General features: G+C 35.1%; 3 protein-coding genes across 3 annotated transcripts; 1 reads left to right on the forward strand and 2 right to left on the reverse strand.

Annotated features, from left to right (window-relative positions):
* Window positions 1–9,685: 9,685 nt before the first annotated feature.
* On the reverse strand, window positions 9,686–12,009 carry N7459_003654 (putative AAA family ATPase/60S ribosome export protein Rix7; the record flags this gene model as incomplete). The annotated part of the gene is made up of 3 exons (XM_056942838.1): window positions 9,686–11,593; window positions 11,656–11,898; window positions 11,953–12,009. The coding sequence occupies 3 exons, from the start codon at window positions 12,007–12,009 to the stop codon at window positions 9,686–9,688; spliced, it is 2,208 nt and encodes a 735-aa protein (XP_056802721.1).
* Window positions 12,010–12,184: 175 nt separating this feature from the next.
* On the forward strand, window positions 12,185–13,022 carry N7459_003655 (ESCRT-III subunit protein VPS20; the record flags this gene model as incomplete). The annotated part of the gene is made up of 3 exons (XM_056942839.1): window positions 12,185–12,228; window positions 12,389–12,752; window positions 12,810–13,022. 3 exons carry the CDS (start codon window positions 12,185–12,187, stop codon window positions 13,020–13,022), a joined length of 621 nt encoding a protein of 206 aa, XP_056802722.1.
* A 223-nt stretch (window positions 13,023–13,245) lies between these two features.
* On the reverse strand, window positions 13,246–14,140 carry N7459_003656 (PITH domain-containing protein; the record flags this gene model as incomplete). The annotated part of the gene is made up of 3 exons (XM_056942840.1): window positions 13,246–13,666; window positions 13,824–13,935; window positions 13,984–14,140. 3 exons carry the CDS (start codon window positions 14,138–14,140, stop codon window positions 13,246–13,248), a joined length of 690 nt encoding a protein of 229 aa, XP_056802723.1.
* Window positions 14,141–14,295: the final 155 nt, after the last annotated feature.

Consider the following 14,295-nt stretch of genomic DNA (forward strand, 5'->3'; position numbering starts at 1 on the left):
TAATTTAGATATAAATTATACTTAAATAGTTAATCCTTTTTAAAGTAACTTATTTTAAAGGTAAATAGAATTTTAATATAGTTATTATAGTTATTAAAGCTTAGTGATTCTTATTTAAATCTTATTAAGTTTAGCTTTAAGCTAAGCTATATTAAGCCTTTCTAGATATATTTTAAGGAAGCTTTAGCTTTATATTATTAATAATTTAGGGTTAGCTCCCTCTCTTAGTAAAGTTTTAGTAGTAGTAGAAAGCAAAGTCTTAGAAATAATAAAAAGCAGAGTCTTAGCAGTAAAAAGTTCCCCTTAAAAGTGATTATCTAGTTAAGTTCAGGGTACTATAATTATCCTTAGGTAACTAAAAGAGAAGAATCAGAAATTATTAAGAACCAGATATCTAAGTTGTTAGGATAGATAGCCTATTAGTCAGATAAAAATAATTAAAGTAAGGAAGGATAATATCTAATTTAATTAACTCTTTCTTGGCAAAATTGTTTTCTTGGAATATCTTGCCAATGTGGGGCTTTTAGGCCTTAAGAACTTATTCAATTTTAAGCCATCCTTAGTGCTATTAATCAATCCTAATATTATTAGGATAGATTATAGCTATTGTTGGTGGTATACAAAACATATAAATACTGCCTATTCTGCTAGGAAAAAATGTGTAGCAATCTCTGACTAGCCTATATATAAATATTACTAGTATAGATAATATTGCTTATAGTGTATATTATATACTTACTAGAATTGAGAATAATAGCTTCTTAGTCGATAACTATATTGTCTACTTTGTCTAAAGAGTCAAATAATACACACTAAATACCTATAAAAGCGATATAGGATTAATACTGTGGGTATATAAAGCCTTAAAGAAGATCTTTAAAATAACTTTGTAGCTTAATTACTGAATAAAAACTATTAAAAAATTAATTAAATTAGCTTCCTAAATAAGTACCTCCTAATCTAATTTAACTAGATCCTTAGTAACCTTTTAGAATATTATATTATATATATAGAATTAGTAATAGTAAGTCCTTTTAAATAGTCCTATATCTTTCCTTTAGAGCATTAGTATATCCTTTTTTAGCATTAGTGATATTAAATTTTAGAAAGACTAAAGGTTATTATTAAAATTAAAGATAATAGTATTTAGTAAAAGCTATAAAAACTAATAATAAGCTAACTAGTGGAAATTATAAAGAGGGTATATAAGTTAGTTACTAAATAGAAGAACTTTACTGTTTTTATTAAGGGGGTATAGTTTAAAGCAGCTAAATAACTACCTTTTAAGGATATTATAATAGTTATTAATTCTATTGCTAATACTAATCTCTTTTATAAGTATAATAAATAGCTAAAAGCATTTAGCCTTAAAGCCTATATATAGATACTAATATAGGGTATAGTAGTATATAGGGTACTTATACACTTAATTAACTTACTAATAACTATAAAGTTAATATTAACTCTAAATAAAAAGCTAATTTACTAAAATATATTATTCTAAAGAGGATAAGATAATATTAGTATTATCTATATTAGTTAGCTAGTTTATCTAAAAGAAAAATACTAAAAAGGTTTAATTATAGTAGAGTTTACCTTTTTAATTATAGCTAATTAAACTATCTAATAAAATACTCTTTAAGAGTATTAAATCTACTAAATAATATATTTATACTATAAAGGCCAGTTAAGACTATATATAAAATACTAGAAACTAAGATATATATAGTCTTAGTACTTTTATCTAGTTAAATATAGTTACTATATAGATAGCTATTTAATCTAAGAGTACCTATCTACTAGAGGCTAAGCAATTCCTACTAAATATACTAACTATAGTAAAGGCTATTAGTCTAATTCTAATCTATATAAAATACACTAAAAGACGATAAAATAAGCAAAGAAAGCCCTTTTTAACTATCCTCTCTATTACTATATACCACTATATTTTTATTAGTAGATAGTATAGCTAATATAGTAGTAAATAAAGGCCCTTATTACTAATCTTTTAGCACTAACTCTAGTAATATCTTAGATATAAACAGTATTTTAGCCCTAAAAAAATACTAGATTAAAAGTATTAAACTATATATCTATACTAAAACAGACGACCTCTATATTAATATAGATATAGCTAGTAGACCTAATTAAACTAATAAAATATTAAAATAGACCTCCTAGCTTAAAAAATAAATCTAAATCCAGAGATAAAGATCTCCTAGTATCTATATAAACAGTAATAGCTATAAATAGATTAGCTAAATCCTTACACTCTTAGCTATAGGACCTATAAGATTAGTTATCTAACCCTAAACAATAACTCCACTAGCTTTAGTCCTTATAACTCTAATTTTTATAGCTATAGCTAGACTAGTATACTAAGATTAAAATAAAGATAAGATATATACTAAATCAGTTTAAAAACACTACTAAGAAACTACACCTAATTAAGCTAGAAAATATTATAGATAAATAAAAAGATAATAAACTATTACTAATTAATATTAATACTAATAATAATAATCTTTCTCTATACCCCTAAAACAAAACTAGCTATCTCTTAGATTAATTTACTAACTATAATATAACCTAAAAAAAAGAGATTAATATTATTTTTATACACTAAAAATATATAATCTATTATTAACTATAAAATCAGATTATAAATATTAACAAAGAAAGTATAGTAATTAAAGGTATAAATTTACCTCTCTTTTCTAAGCTATTCCTAGTTACCTCCTTTACTAAAACCACTACTAACATCAGTGCCTCTTATAAAAGAGTAATAGAATCCTTACCTTTAATAAACCCTACCTAATCAAGATCTTCCCCTTTTACCAATAATAAAGACAATAATAATAGTATAGAATATTATAATATATCTAAGAAGAGTAATAATAATTATTATTAATAAAAATATTTAAAATCCTTTAATATAATATATATAAAAAAAAGAATATAGTGATAGTACCCTTCTTTAAGGAAAAAAGGGTCTAATAAACAGATATTATCTATTTATAGGAGCTATAGAAAAATAAAAATAATAATATAACTTATTAACCAATTATAGCTATATATTAACTACTTTACCCCTATAGATATAGCTTAAATAATAATATATATAGTATCTATCTATTAATCTCAAAGAAGATTAATTTAGTAATATAGTCCTATTAGATTATTACAAAGGACTACTAACTACTTAAACTATAGTATATATATACTAATTAAGACTAAATAGATCTATTTATCTATAATATCTATAACTAACCTAGTAATAATACCCTAGCCAGAATCTATACTAAACTATTAAAACAGTATAACACAGAATATATTATTTTAAGAGACCTAAATACGCACTATCCAGTATAAAGAGGTCTTAGTTCTAGAATTAATTAAAAAAAAAATAGTCCTATAGCTAATAAATAATTATAGCCTAAAAATAACTATAAAAAAAAGAGTTATTACCTAGCAAAAAAATAACTAGTCCTCAGTTATTAACCTAACCTTTATAAATTCTATATTAGTAAAATATATTATCCACACAGAATAAGCTAATAATATTAAAAACTTATCAGACCACTAGCTAATCTAAATAACAATCAACATCAAAATATTACTATTTAAATAACCTTATTAAAGGAACTAAGTAGCTATAGATAATATAAAACTTATTAAATTTATTAAGACCTATCTAAAAGTAAAAGATTTATTAAAAACAGATACTTTATAGATTAATATTAAATATTAAACCTTAGTTAAGGTTATAGAAGCTATAATAAAAGAATCTATACTATAGTCTAAACTATCCTCCTAGACTAATCCCTCTTTCAATAAGATATATAAAAAAACTATCAAAACTATATACCACTTATACTACTAATTTACTAAAACTTAATACCTAAATAATTAAATCTAATATAAGATAGCTAAAAACTAGAAAAAATATATTATTAAGAAAATACTTATATATAGCTATTATTAAAAAGTATAGTAAGCTATTAAAAAAAGACCCTAAGGTTTTTAGAAGCTATTAAAATAGGCTAAAAATAGGCAAAGTACCTATAAATATAGAATTATATCTTTATTAAGAACCCTTAAAACTAAACCTTTTTTAAAGACAGTAAAAGAGAAGATATAAATATTTAAAACTACCTTTTTTCTATAACTACCTTTACTAGATCTATTAAATATTAGCTAAGAATACTATCTAAAAGATATTAACTTTTTAGAGATTATATAGTATAAGATTAAAGATATAGTTAAATCAGCTAATATAAATAAAGCTTTAAAAAAGAATAGCTTACTAAACTCCCTCTAGTAAAAGTTAATTAAGATATTAGTAGTTATAAAGACTCTCTACTAGTTATTTAATATATATATATAAATCAGCTATAATCTAGCTTATTTCTAAAAATTAATTACAGTGGTACTATATAAAAAAGGTAAATAAGACTTTTAGCTAGCTAAATTATACTAACTAGTAGCTCTCTTAAATACCTTTAGTAAATTCTTTAAATCAGTGATTATACACTAAATTAGTTATACTATAAAAGAGATAGGCCTACTATTAAATATTTACCTAAATAGCTAAAAAGGTATTTTAACTAATTATACTATCTACTAAATTATTAATTAAATTAAATATATATAGAGAAAGGATATATTAATAGTATTAATATTTATATTTAATATCTTTAGTATATATAATAATATCTCTTATATCTAGCTACTATATAATCTAAAGAAAAGAGGTCTTAGCTAGTTAGTCTTTTAGGTTAAAATATTCTTAACTAATTAAAATACCTATATCTATATATTAAAGGGCCTTTTTAGTAGAATCCCTATACTAATAGATATCTCTTAAAATTTACTGATCTTACTAATCCTATACCTCCTCTATAATATTAACCTAATTAAATAGTATATATCTTAAAAATATATACTAAAAAGATAATAGTATATTAATATAGGGAGCTATTAAATAGGGCTAAATATAAAATAGCTAAATATATATTTAGAGGATAAACTTAATAACTAACTATCAATAATAATATATAGCTAGATTAATAATATCTATTTAATTATAATTAAACACTCTAAAAAAGAAACTACTTATATACTATACTAGAAATATTAATTAGTATAGCTCTAGGCTAGCTAGTATATATCAGTTTTTAATCTAAAAAAATACTCACTAGTCCACTTTATTAACCCTATAAATAGTATTAAACCTTACTTTACCTTACTAAGGACGCCTAAGACTAAAATAGTTATATAAATTAGTAAAGATACAGAAAGATATTTTAGCTTCTAGCTAGATCTATAACTATTATTCTAGCAGCACTAACAGAAGATACTAACTAAAGCTAATATTAGCCTATAAACACTATAAAGGCTAGCTAGATTAACCTAAAATGTATCCTTAACTACTATATAGAAGATATACCTTATAGTAATAATTCTATAAATAATATATAATATATCAGTATAATTCTAATTACTACTAATAATAGTAAAAATATATAACTAAGTTATTTATTAATTTACTTCTATTTAAAAATAAGCTATATATCTTATTAGCAGTATATTTAAGATAATAATAGCTAACGCCTTTAATATAGAACTTAATCTACTTTTAATTAGACTATATATAAATAAATTAGTAAAAAAAATAGCTCTCAGAATCAGAACTAAACTGTCCTTTACTATCCCTAAAATAATACTACAATACTATACCTAAGATAAATATAAAAGAGATAAATAGACACTAATAGAAGCCTAAACCTAGTAAATAGATAGATACCTTATACCTTACTTAGAAACTATCTTAGTAAAAATAGACTAAAAAAGGTAAAAGATATTTATTTAAAAACTATAGTAAATATCTTTACTAATATTTATTAAAGACTATAAATAAGCTAAAAAAGATTATAAATATATTATTAAAATAAAATTATATAAAGTATTATTAATAATCTATACTAATAACAGTAGATTTAAAAATAGTATTAGAGCTATAGCTATAACTTTTAAATCACTAATAGATACTAATTAATATATAAAAAACTAAATAGGCTAGATTAGCTTCTTAGTAATATATATTATAGAACTAAAAGGAATAGAATTAACCCTTACACTAGCTAAAGAGGACCTCTAACTACTAAATAGCTAAACTAAATAAAGAGTAATTATCTTTACTAATAACTAAACTACCCTATAAGCTATCTATTAACCTAAGATACCCTCTAACTAGATATATTTAATATTATATATAAAGCTTCTTAAATAGCTCTCTATAGAGGATATCTAGCTAGAATTCTAATAGATTCCTATATATAATAGTATCCTAAAAAATAAATATATAGACTAGCTTACTAAAAAGGCTATAACTAATAAAGTTAAAATCAATATATTTAATAACTATATTTACTTACTATCTACAACTAAACAGAGTATCCAGTAAAAGATTAAATTACAGTAAATAAAAATATAAAAAAGAGGGAGGACTATAAAACCAACTAGACACTTAATTAAAGTGCTAGCTAAGAAAAATCTATTATACTAATAGGATATATAGAAGGCAATATTATTAATCCTAATTCAGCTATAAACTAGATATATAGCCCTTTTAGTATACTTAAACAAAATTAACCAATATAATAACCCTTATTATAGCTACAACAATAGAAACTAAACAGTTAAATATATCCTTTTAGAGTATATATATCTAACTAGCCTATATAAAGAGATACACTTAAAGCTAGATAAACAGAGTATCTTAATAGTATTTAGGGTAGATAGGATTCTATCAGAGATAGCTATAAAACCAATCATAGCAGATTTTATAATTAAATTAAGGCTACTAAAGTAGTTCCTAGAGATTAACCCAGATATAATTAGTATAGAACCAATAAAAGAGGAATAACTAGATAATCAAGTAATTAATATAAAAAAAAGAAAAGACTTAAAGGACTTAAAGGAAGCAGACAGCACTTACTAAAAAGCACTAAGACTTAAAAATAAATAAATTATAAACCAGTAATACAGTACTAAGTCCACTATACTATCATTAAAACCAATATACCTATATAATAAATAGCTATAGCTAATATAAAGAAGTAGTAGAAGTAAAGCACCCCTAATAATATAGGATCTTAGTAAATTAAAGAGCTAAAGAATAAAGCAGTAATACAGCAGAACTAAGGTCTCTTTAGTGATTTAAATAAATAGGGGTGATATAGAGAGAGGAAAAGAGGGCCCCTAGAGCTAGGCGTAGTACAGTTAGGTTATATATTCAGGATACTTTTCGATAATACACAACCATAGGGACTACATAGGGGCCCGCCACTTATTTAATTTCCTTTTTAGGAGTGTTTAGTCGGTTTACACTTGTTTAATCTCGTTTATTTGGTTTACACACCCATTTGTTCTGTTTGCGTCATTTCTTTCGTGCGGGCGGAACCAGCTGGTCAACAGTTCAATTCCGCCCGCGGCGCGGGCAGCCACTTTTCTGCTACAGACTAGTTCTATTAGCACTCCCACATAGCAGCATATATGTAAAGCTAGCTACATCGGGCAAATGAACTCATCATCATCATAATATCTAATTCAGATAGTAACTGATTCTTGTAGAATCTAACTTAAGTAGCGAGGGAGATCTCCTTTTGCATCCCAAATTGTCAGAGAATTGTAGGGATTCGTCATCGACTAGAGTTTGTTACGATGTTGAAGGATGCGGTCGGAGTAACCTTCCTCCGTTCCGCCCGGGGACCCTGCCCCCTATAACAAATATTGTCGATCTATAAAGACACTGCTTATATATAATACTAAGTCTATCAATCTAAGTGATTTAGGCAGCCTAAAAAGAAGGTCTAAATAGATTAAAGAAAAGTATAGCTAAACTAGTAAAGATTAAATACTTACAGTATCTCTAACCTAGACTAATAGCTTCTATCCTCAGCAGGTCTAGTATAAACTAGAATAAGTATATAGTCTATTAGAGTCCTAGTTCCAGAGAAAGCCCTAATAGAACTGTCGAGTCTACTGTTTAATCTATTCCAATATCCGCCTATAAACTGGCTGAGCTGCCTTTAAGTGGAGTTTATAAAATATCCTTAGATTGAAGTAATTATATTAGGCTGATGGAGTGATAAGCTTATTATATATAAACTGATAGTGTCTAAAACCACTATATCTATATAGCTGGTGCTAGTAGTATACTTCAGTATCCTTTATATACTTCCTAAAAAGTATACTTTATATCTTTTTTATCTATAGTAACTGAGATGTGGAGAATTAGACCTAATATACAAGCAGTTAATATTATATATATATTAAATATATAGTTAACTTACTAAGGATATCAGATCGCTAAAAACCTTATTAATCTCGATCTTATTGGATAGAATTCTTTTAAGAGGATTCTTCTGAAGATAGATAAAATATAAAATACCTTATTAATCAGTATCAGAATATTTAGGAGTAAGAATATAGTCCTGGAACTTATATACCTAAACGGAATTTCGATTATTTAAACTGATAATTAGCCTATTCTGTCGAAGATCAGCTTGATTTAGGCCTAAACTAAGGAAAGAAGGTGCTGATTCAATCTCCACTAAGTCCAAGGAAGCTAATTCAATCTCCACTAAGTCCTGTAGCTTAGAAAGGACTTGGTTATTAACGCAGTCCTCGTAAACAGAGCTCTCTGAAGCTAATTCTGATGCTGATCGAGTCCTTGATCGAGATGGGTGCACTAGGAGATTATAGAGAAGACTGTTGATAGTATAATTAAGCTCTCTTGGTGCAGGGAACGGTGGTGGAGGAAAGAATGTGCGGGATGCCATGCTGCAGAGTGACAGGGGTTAAACCAGATCGGATAGAAGATTAATGACAGGGATATGAAAATGGCTTACCTAACCAGCTAAGGAATCTTCCATTCCTACACCTAGCGAGCTGCGCAGCTCGCTAGGTGTAGGGGAGCGGTGAAATAATATGCCGAATCCGAGGTCTTGGCGGGCCCACTCCTGCACCTACCGAGCTGGGTGCCCATGCGTCTCGTCGCGGTCTGCGAAAAATGCATTCGCAGAGACAGTATACGGCTAGTCTAAAAAAAAGAGGCTTGAAGATCGTCTCATCTCACGTGGTATAGTGTGCTAGCTTTCAATCACTTCTTCGGTTCCTAGTCCCGAGGTCCCTGCCTAGGTAGTTTCGATCCAGGGGGACGCCCTGACTACCGCAACCACATGTTCCGAACATGCCTTCCTGAATCACATTCTGTGTTGGAACACAACTTTGTGGAATATGGAAGAGAAAATAAGAGCACTATCTCAAGGTCTCATTTGAAGCTTGAAGCCATAATAGGATAGTGAGCATGGCAGACCAAAGCGCAATGATTTTTAGATACAAACATATATTCCCAGGGTCGGGCGCTCAGCCTGTTCTTTGGGACTGCTCGTCCGTATTCAGAAAACCGTGTACATACCACTTTAGCCTATGGTGTTACAGACCTGTAGCTCGTTAGATTCTCTGTCCAAAGGGAAAGCGAGGGACCGAAGCAATGATTTCGATCAAATAGATCTCTAACGTGGTATTCAATGCTGCAATTTTGACAGGGTATCTATTTCCGTGAAAGGAGTCGCCCCAAACAAAACAGAAAAAGAGCTCTATATATGAGGCGCTAGTATCAGACGACACCACCGCTCCAGTCTCTGCGCAACTTTTCGTACTTCTTCAGGTCAGTGACACTTGGACGAATAAACGCCTTGGCAGCTACAAAGTCCTCAAACTTAATAGTGTCACGACGCTTGATAGCTGAATAACCAGCACGGCGCAATAAACTGCCCAAATCTGCACCACTGAAGCCTTCACATTCTTCGGCAAGCCTCCGGAGGTCATCGTTAAATTCAATAGAGATATTCCGAACGAGAGTTTGGAGTATCTCAACACGCTCAAGTGGCGAGGGCAGGTTGACAAAGAGCAAAGTCTCGAGACGACCGGGACGGAGCATAGCGGGATCGATAATGTCGGGACGGTTCGTCGCGGCAATAACATAGATTCCCTGGCGACTACTGCCCAGACCGTCGAGCTCGGTAAGGAGAGTGTTCACGACTCGCGCAGATGCCTCGGAAAGCGTGTCATCACGGCGAGGGACGAGGGCGTCGAGCTCGTCGAAGAAGATAACGCAAGGAACAGAAGAGCGAGCGCGAACAAACACCTGGCGCACAGCGCGTTCAGATTCACCAACAAACTTGTTCAATAGCTCGGGACCCTTGACACTAATGAAATTTGCGCGAGACTCATTGGCCACGGCCTTCGCCAGAAGCGTCTTACCGCAACCTGGCGGTCCCCACAGAAGAACGCCCGTAGGCGCGGTAATGCCGACCTGCGCATAGATGTCTGGATTCTTAATTGGTTCAACGATGGCAGTGGCCAGTTCGTCGCGAATACCGCTGAGAGCACCAATGTCGGCCCAAGTCGTGTCAGGTATTGTGGCAAAGCCTTCTCGCTTGGATGACGGTTGAATTTTGGGGAGCGCGATGAAGAAGTCTTCGTTTGACACGAGAACTGTCTGGGTCTCGTCGCCAACGGGTGTCTCTTTAGCGTGCGTGATGAGACGACGCAGTTCACGGACCTTGGGACTAAGATCATCCATCCCTTCAATTTCCATTTCCTCGCCGCTATTGGATTTGAGGATCTCTAGATATCGCTTGATAGCGGCCGCGCCTGCAGTTGAAACAAGGTCATTGAGATCGGCTCCGACGAAGCCGGGTGTTCTTTTGGCCAATGTCTTCAAATCAAGATCGTCAGCCATGCGCATTTTGCGTGTCAGTGCCCGCAGAATTTGTTCTCTGACGGGTTCCGAAGGGACTGTCATGTTGATCTCTTTGTCAAAGCGGCCACCTCGACGCAGAGCAGCATCCAGGCTGTCGGGGCGATTGGTAGCTGCGAGAACAATGACGGGTTTTCCATCAGTCTTTTCAAGGGCGATCTCGTCCATACACGTCAAAAGCTGGGCGACGATGCGCTTCTCCATTTCTCTTTGCGCACTCTCTCGCTTCGGAGTAATCGCATCAATCTCATCAATGAAGATTAAACAAGGAGCAATCCGCTTGGCCTCGTCAAAGTATTCACGCAGGGCCTTCTCAGATTCACCGGACATCCCCGACACGACGGATGGCGCGGAGATGGAGATAAAAGGCACGCCCAACTCAGCCGCAAACGCATTGGCGATCATGGTTTTACCGCATCCTGGAGGACCATGGAGCAACACACCCCGCGGTGGCTGGACATTGGATGACAGGTAGACCTGGGGTCGAGTCATGGGTAAGATTACCAGGTCACCCAATTCTTGAACAACATCATCCAGACCACCCAAGTCTGCAAGGCTGACATGTGTGGGTGGTGAGCGATCAACCGCCTCCCCTTTCCGCCGCTTGGATGCAGATTCCCCGCCATGTTGTCTTCTCTTTGAGCCCGAGGGTGCGGCTGCGGCTGCGACGGCGCCATTTGACTCGCCAGTCTTTCGAGACGGTGTGGATTTCGAGGCGGTCGACCACATGCCGACGATGCTTTGATTCACGCCATTGGGTTCCTATTCCACCCAGAATAATCAGAATGAAACTCCTGGAAGTTCCCATCGTGTGCGTCGCATACCGTCACGGGTGGTTCTTCCAGACCCTCAAAGTCACCCTCCACAGAGTCGTCGTCGTCGTCGCCGAGCACATCACTCTTCACGACTTCCAATACTCGTTCCAGACAGTCCTCCAGAAGTTTCTTAGGCTTCCGGTTCAAACTTGAATTCGATTTCTTAATTGTCTCATAGATAGCCGGGACCGATAGACGGATTCGGCCGGTGTCGGGCTGGTCGTCGATGATCTTGCGCACTACTTGGTAGACCTGGGCGCAAAGTATGAGCAAACACGACGCAGCACTTCAAGTCAGACGTCTTACCTCGCGGTCCAAGCCCTGGCTGAGGGTCGGTCTGCCCGCGCGATTCCTAGGCGGCATGGTGGACTTGATATGTGCGATAACCACAATCTCGAAAAAAAAATCGGGGAAGCGGAAGAGAGGGCGGCACCGAGAAATACGCGGATTGGCGGTCGCGGCGGTCTAGGTGGAACCCACGTCATCCTCCGCATCGCCGGCCTCGATCATACCCAGTTCCCGATCAACACAATGCAAGATGGGGAACACTGGTAGTTCACAAAAGATCTCATCTCAAGATCGGTGAGTTGCTACCGTTCATGGACTGTCTACTCGGTACACACGCAGCGTCCCACGCAGGAGCTCATACCTCATTTTCCCCTCACGAGACCCCTCCTCCGCCCTCTCGCACGCATGCAAAGGAAATCCATAGGCTGATGAGCATTCGTCCTGGGAAATATAGTGCGATATTAGATCTCAAGAACCAGCGCGATAAGCTGAAACAGTACCGCAAGCGCATCACTGTTCTCACTGATCGCGAGACCGAAATTGCTAAGGAATGTTTGGCGCAGAACGATCGGCGGCGAGCATTGCTAGCTCTCCGGCGAAAGAAATATCAGGAATCTCTACTGGACAAGACAGATGGGCAGTTAGCTCAGTTGGAGCAGTTGGCGGGGCAGGTGGAATTCGCGCTGGTACAGAAGGACGTGATGTTTGGTCTGCAACAGGGTACCCAGGTCCTGCAAGCCATCCACAGAGAGATGGGTGGAATCGAAGGCGTGGAGCGTATGATGGGAGAGACAGAGGATGCGCGCGCGTACCAAGAGGTAAGGACGCTTTCAGTCGAATTCTTTTTGGGGGGATTTGCTGATAGCTTCATACAGGAGGTGAGCCAGATGCTCGCAGGCCATCTTTCCAATCAGGATGAAGACGATGTGGAAGACGAGCTGGAAGAATTGCAACGCGAGTTCGCCCAGCCAAACCTACCCAACGTACCTACAGCAGAACCGCCTGTCGAGGAGCCCGAGCAGAAGGAACCCACCACCGAACGAGCAAAGGCAAAAGCAAAGGCTCCAACAGCTATGCTGGCTGCGTAATGTCCGCTTTTTTTCTCCTTGGATGACTGTTCAATCAGTTGCAAGAGATTGAGAAGAGCATTGCATGGTGTTGGCGGTTGGTTCAATTGCTTTTTCTTGTTCGTCATTCATTATGGTTGGTAATAGAAGACATGGTTATTACACATTGGATTGCCTCGGTCTCAAGAAACCCAGCTCCTCCCGCCAAGACAATATCTTCTGTATGCACTAAAGCATAGGCTTATTATTGACCGGGCATGATCCGTCCTCCGACGCCACTGACACCGGGGATCGCGACATGATCGTTAGGGTTGGCAGCAGCCTCATACAGGAAGCTAACGGGCTCTCGGTTCAATGCCATGAACTGACCCTTGAATCCGATATAGCCCACTTTGGTCACATCCTCTTCCCCGTCACTCCAATTATCCTCGAAAAAAAGTGTAATAGAAGTGGTGGTATTCCAGTGGGCACGATTCAACGGTAGCTCAAAGACATCAGCACCCGCTACGGGCTGTGGGATTTCGACGGTCTGTGTTGGAGAGAGTTCGGAGGCAGTAGAGAAATCGAGGTCATCACGGTTCTTGAACAACTTCAAGGTTTTTGGAGCCGAGGAAGTGGGCGCAGTGTAAATGAGAAGGGAATGAACTTTAACCTGTCCGGTGAATCTGCAGTGATGCTCGCGTCAGTTTTTGTTTCTTTTGTGATAACAATGAGGGGCATGAAGTGGGGGAGGGGTTATCGAATGCCACAAGGTCCCTGCAAAAGAATTGCAAGCGACACTGCGAAACAAAGAACACATATAGGAGAAAAATGGCACCATACGGGATGTACATCAGCAACTGCTCGTCGGCATCACTCTCAAGTTCAGGTTGGTCGTTCAATCTCTCAGTCCAAGTCTTTTCAACAATGGCAGATCCAGCCTTTGGGGTTGCCTCTAATGTGGAATCAGAAGTCAGTACTGGATTGGGAAGATGTAAAATACTGATGCACATGCCATTGAGGGTGGTGATTGAATCAAAGTCGATCTGGGTATAGAGCAGAGACTGGATCGCGGGGGTAATATCGTTGGAATGGTCATGCCCATCCTCTCCATGACAGTGTCCACCATCTCCATGGTGATGGTGATGATGACCCGACATGATTTAGAGGGCGTTTGTGGATTGATCAAGCTGTAAGAAAAGCTCGGAGAGAATCTGAGGCAAAGTTCAAGGAAGCTTAGAAGCTAAGAACGGATCTACTCCGCATCCCGTGACGTCGATCTGAACAGACCCTGGAGAATAATGAAAGTTACCTA

The sequence above is a fragment of the Penicillium hispanicum genome, assembly GCF_028827665.1.
Source record: "Penicillium hispanicum strain IBT 35686 chromosome Unknown utg000003l_segment0_segment0, whole genome shotgun sequence".
NCBI classification, from domain to species: Eukaryota; Fungi; Ascomycota; class Eurotiomycetes; order Eurotiales; family Aspergillaceae; genus Penicillium; species Penicillium hispanicum.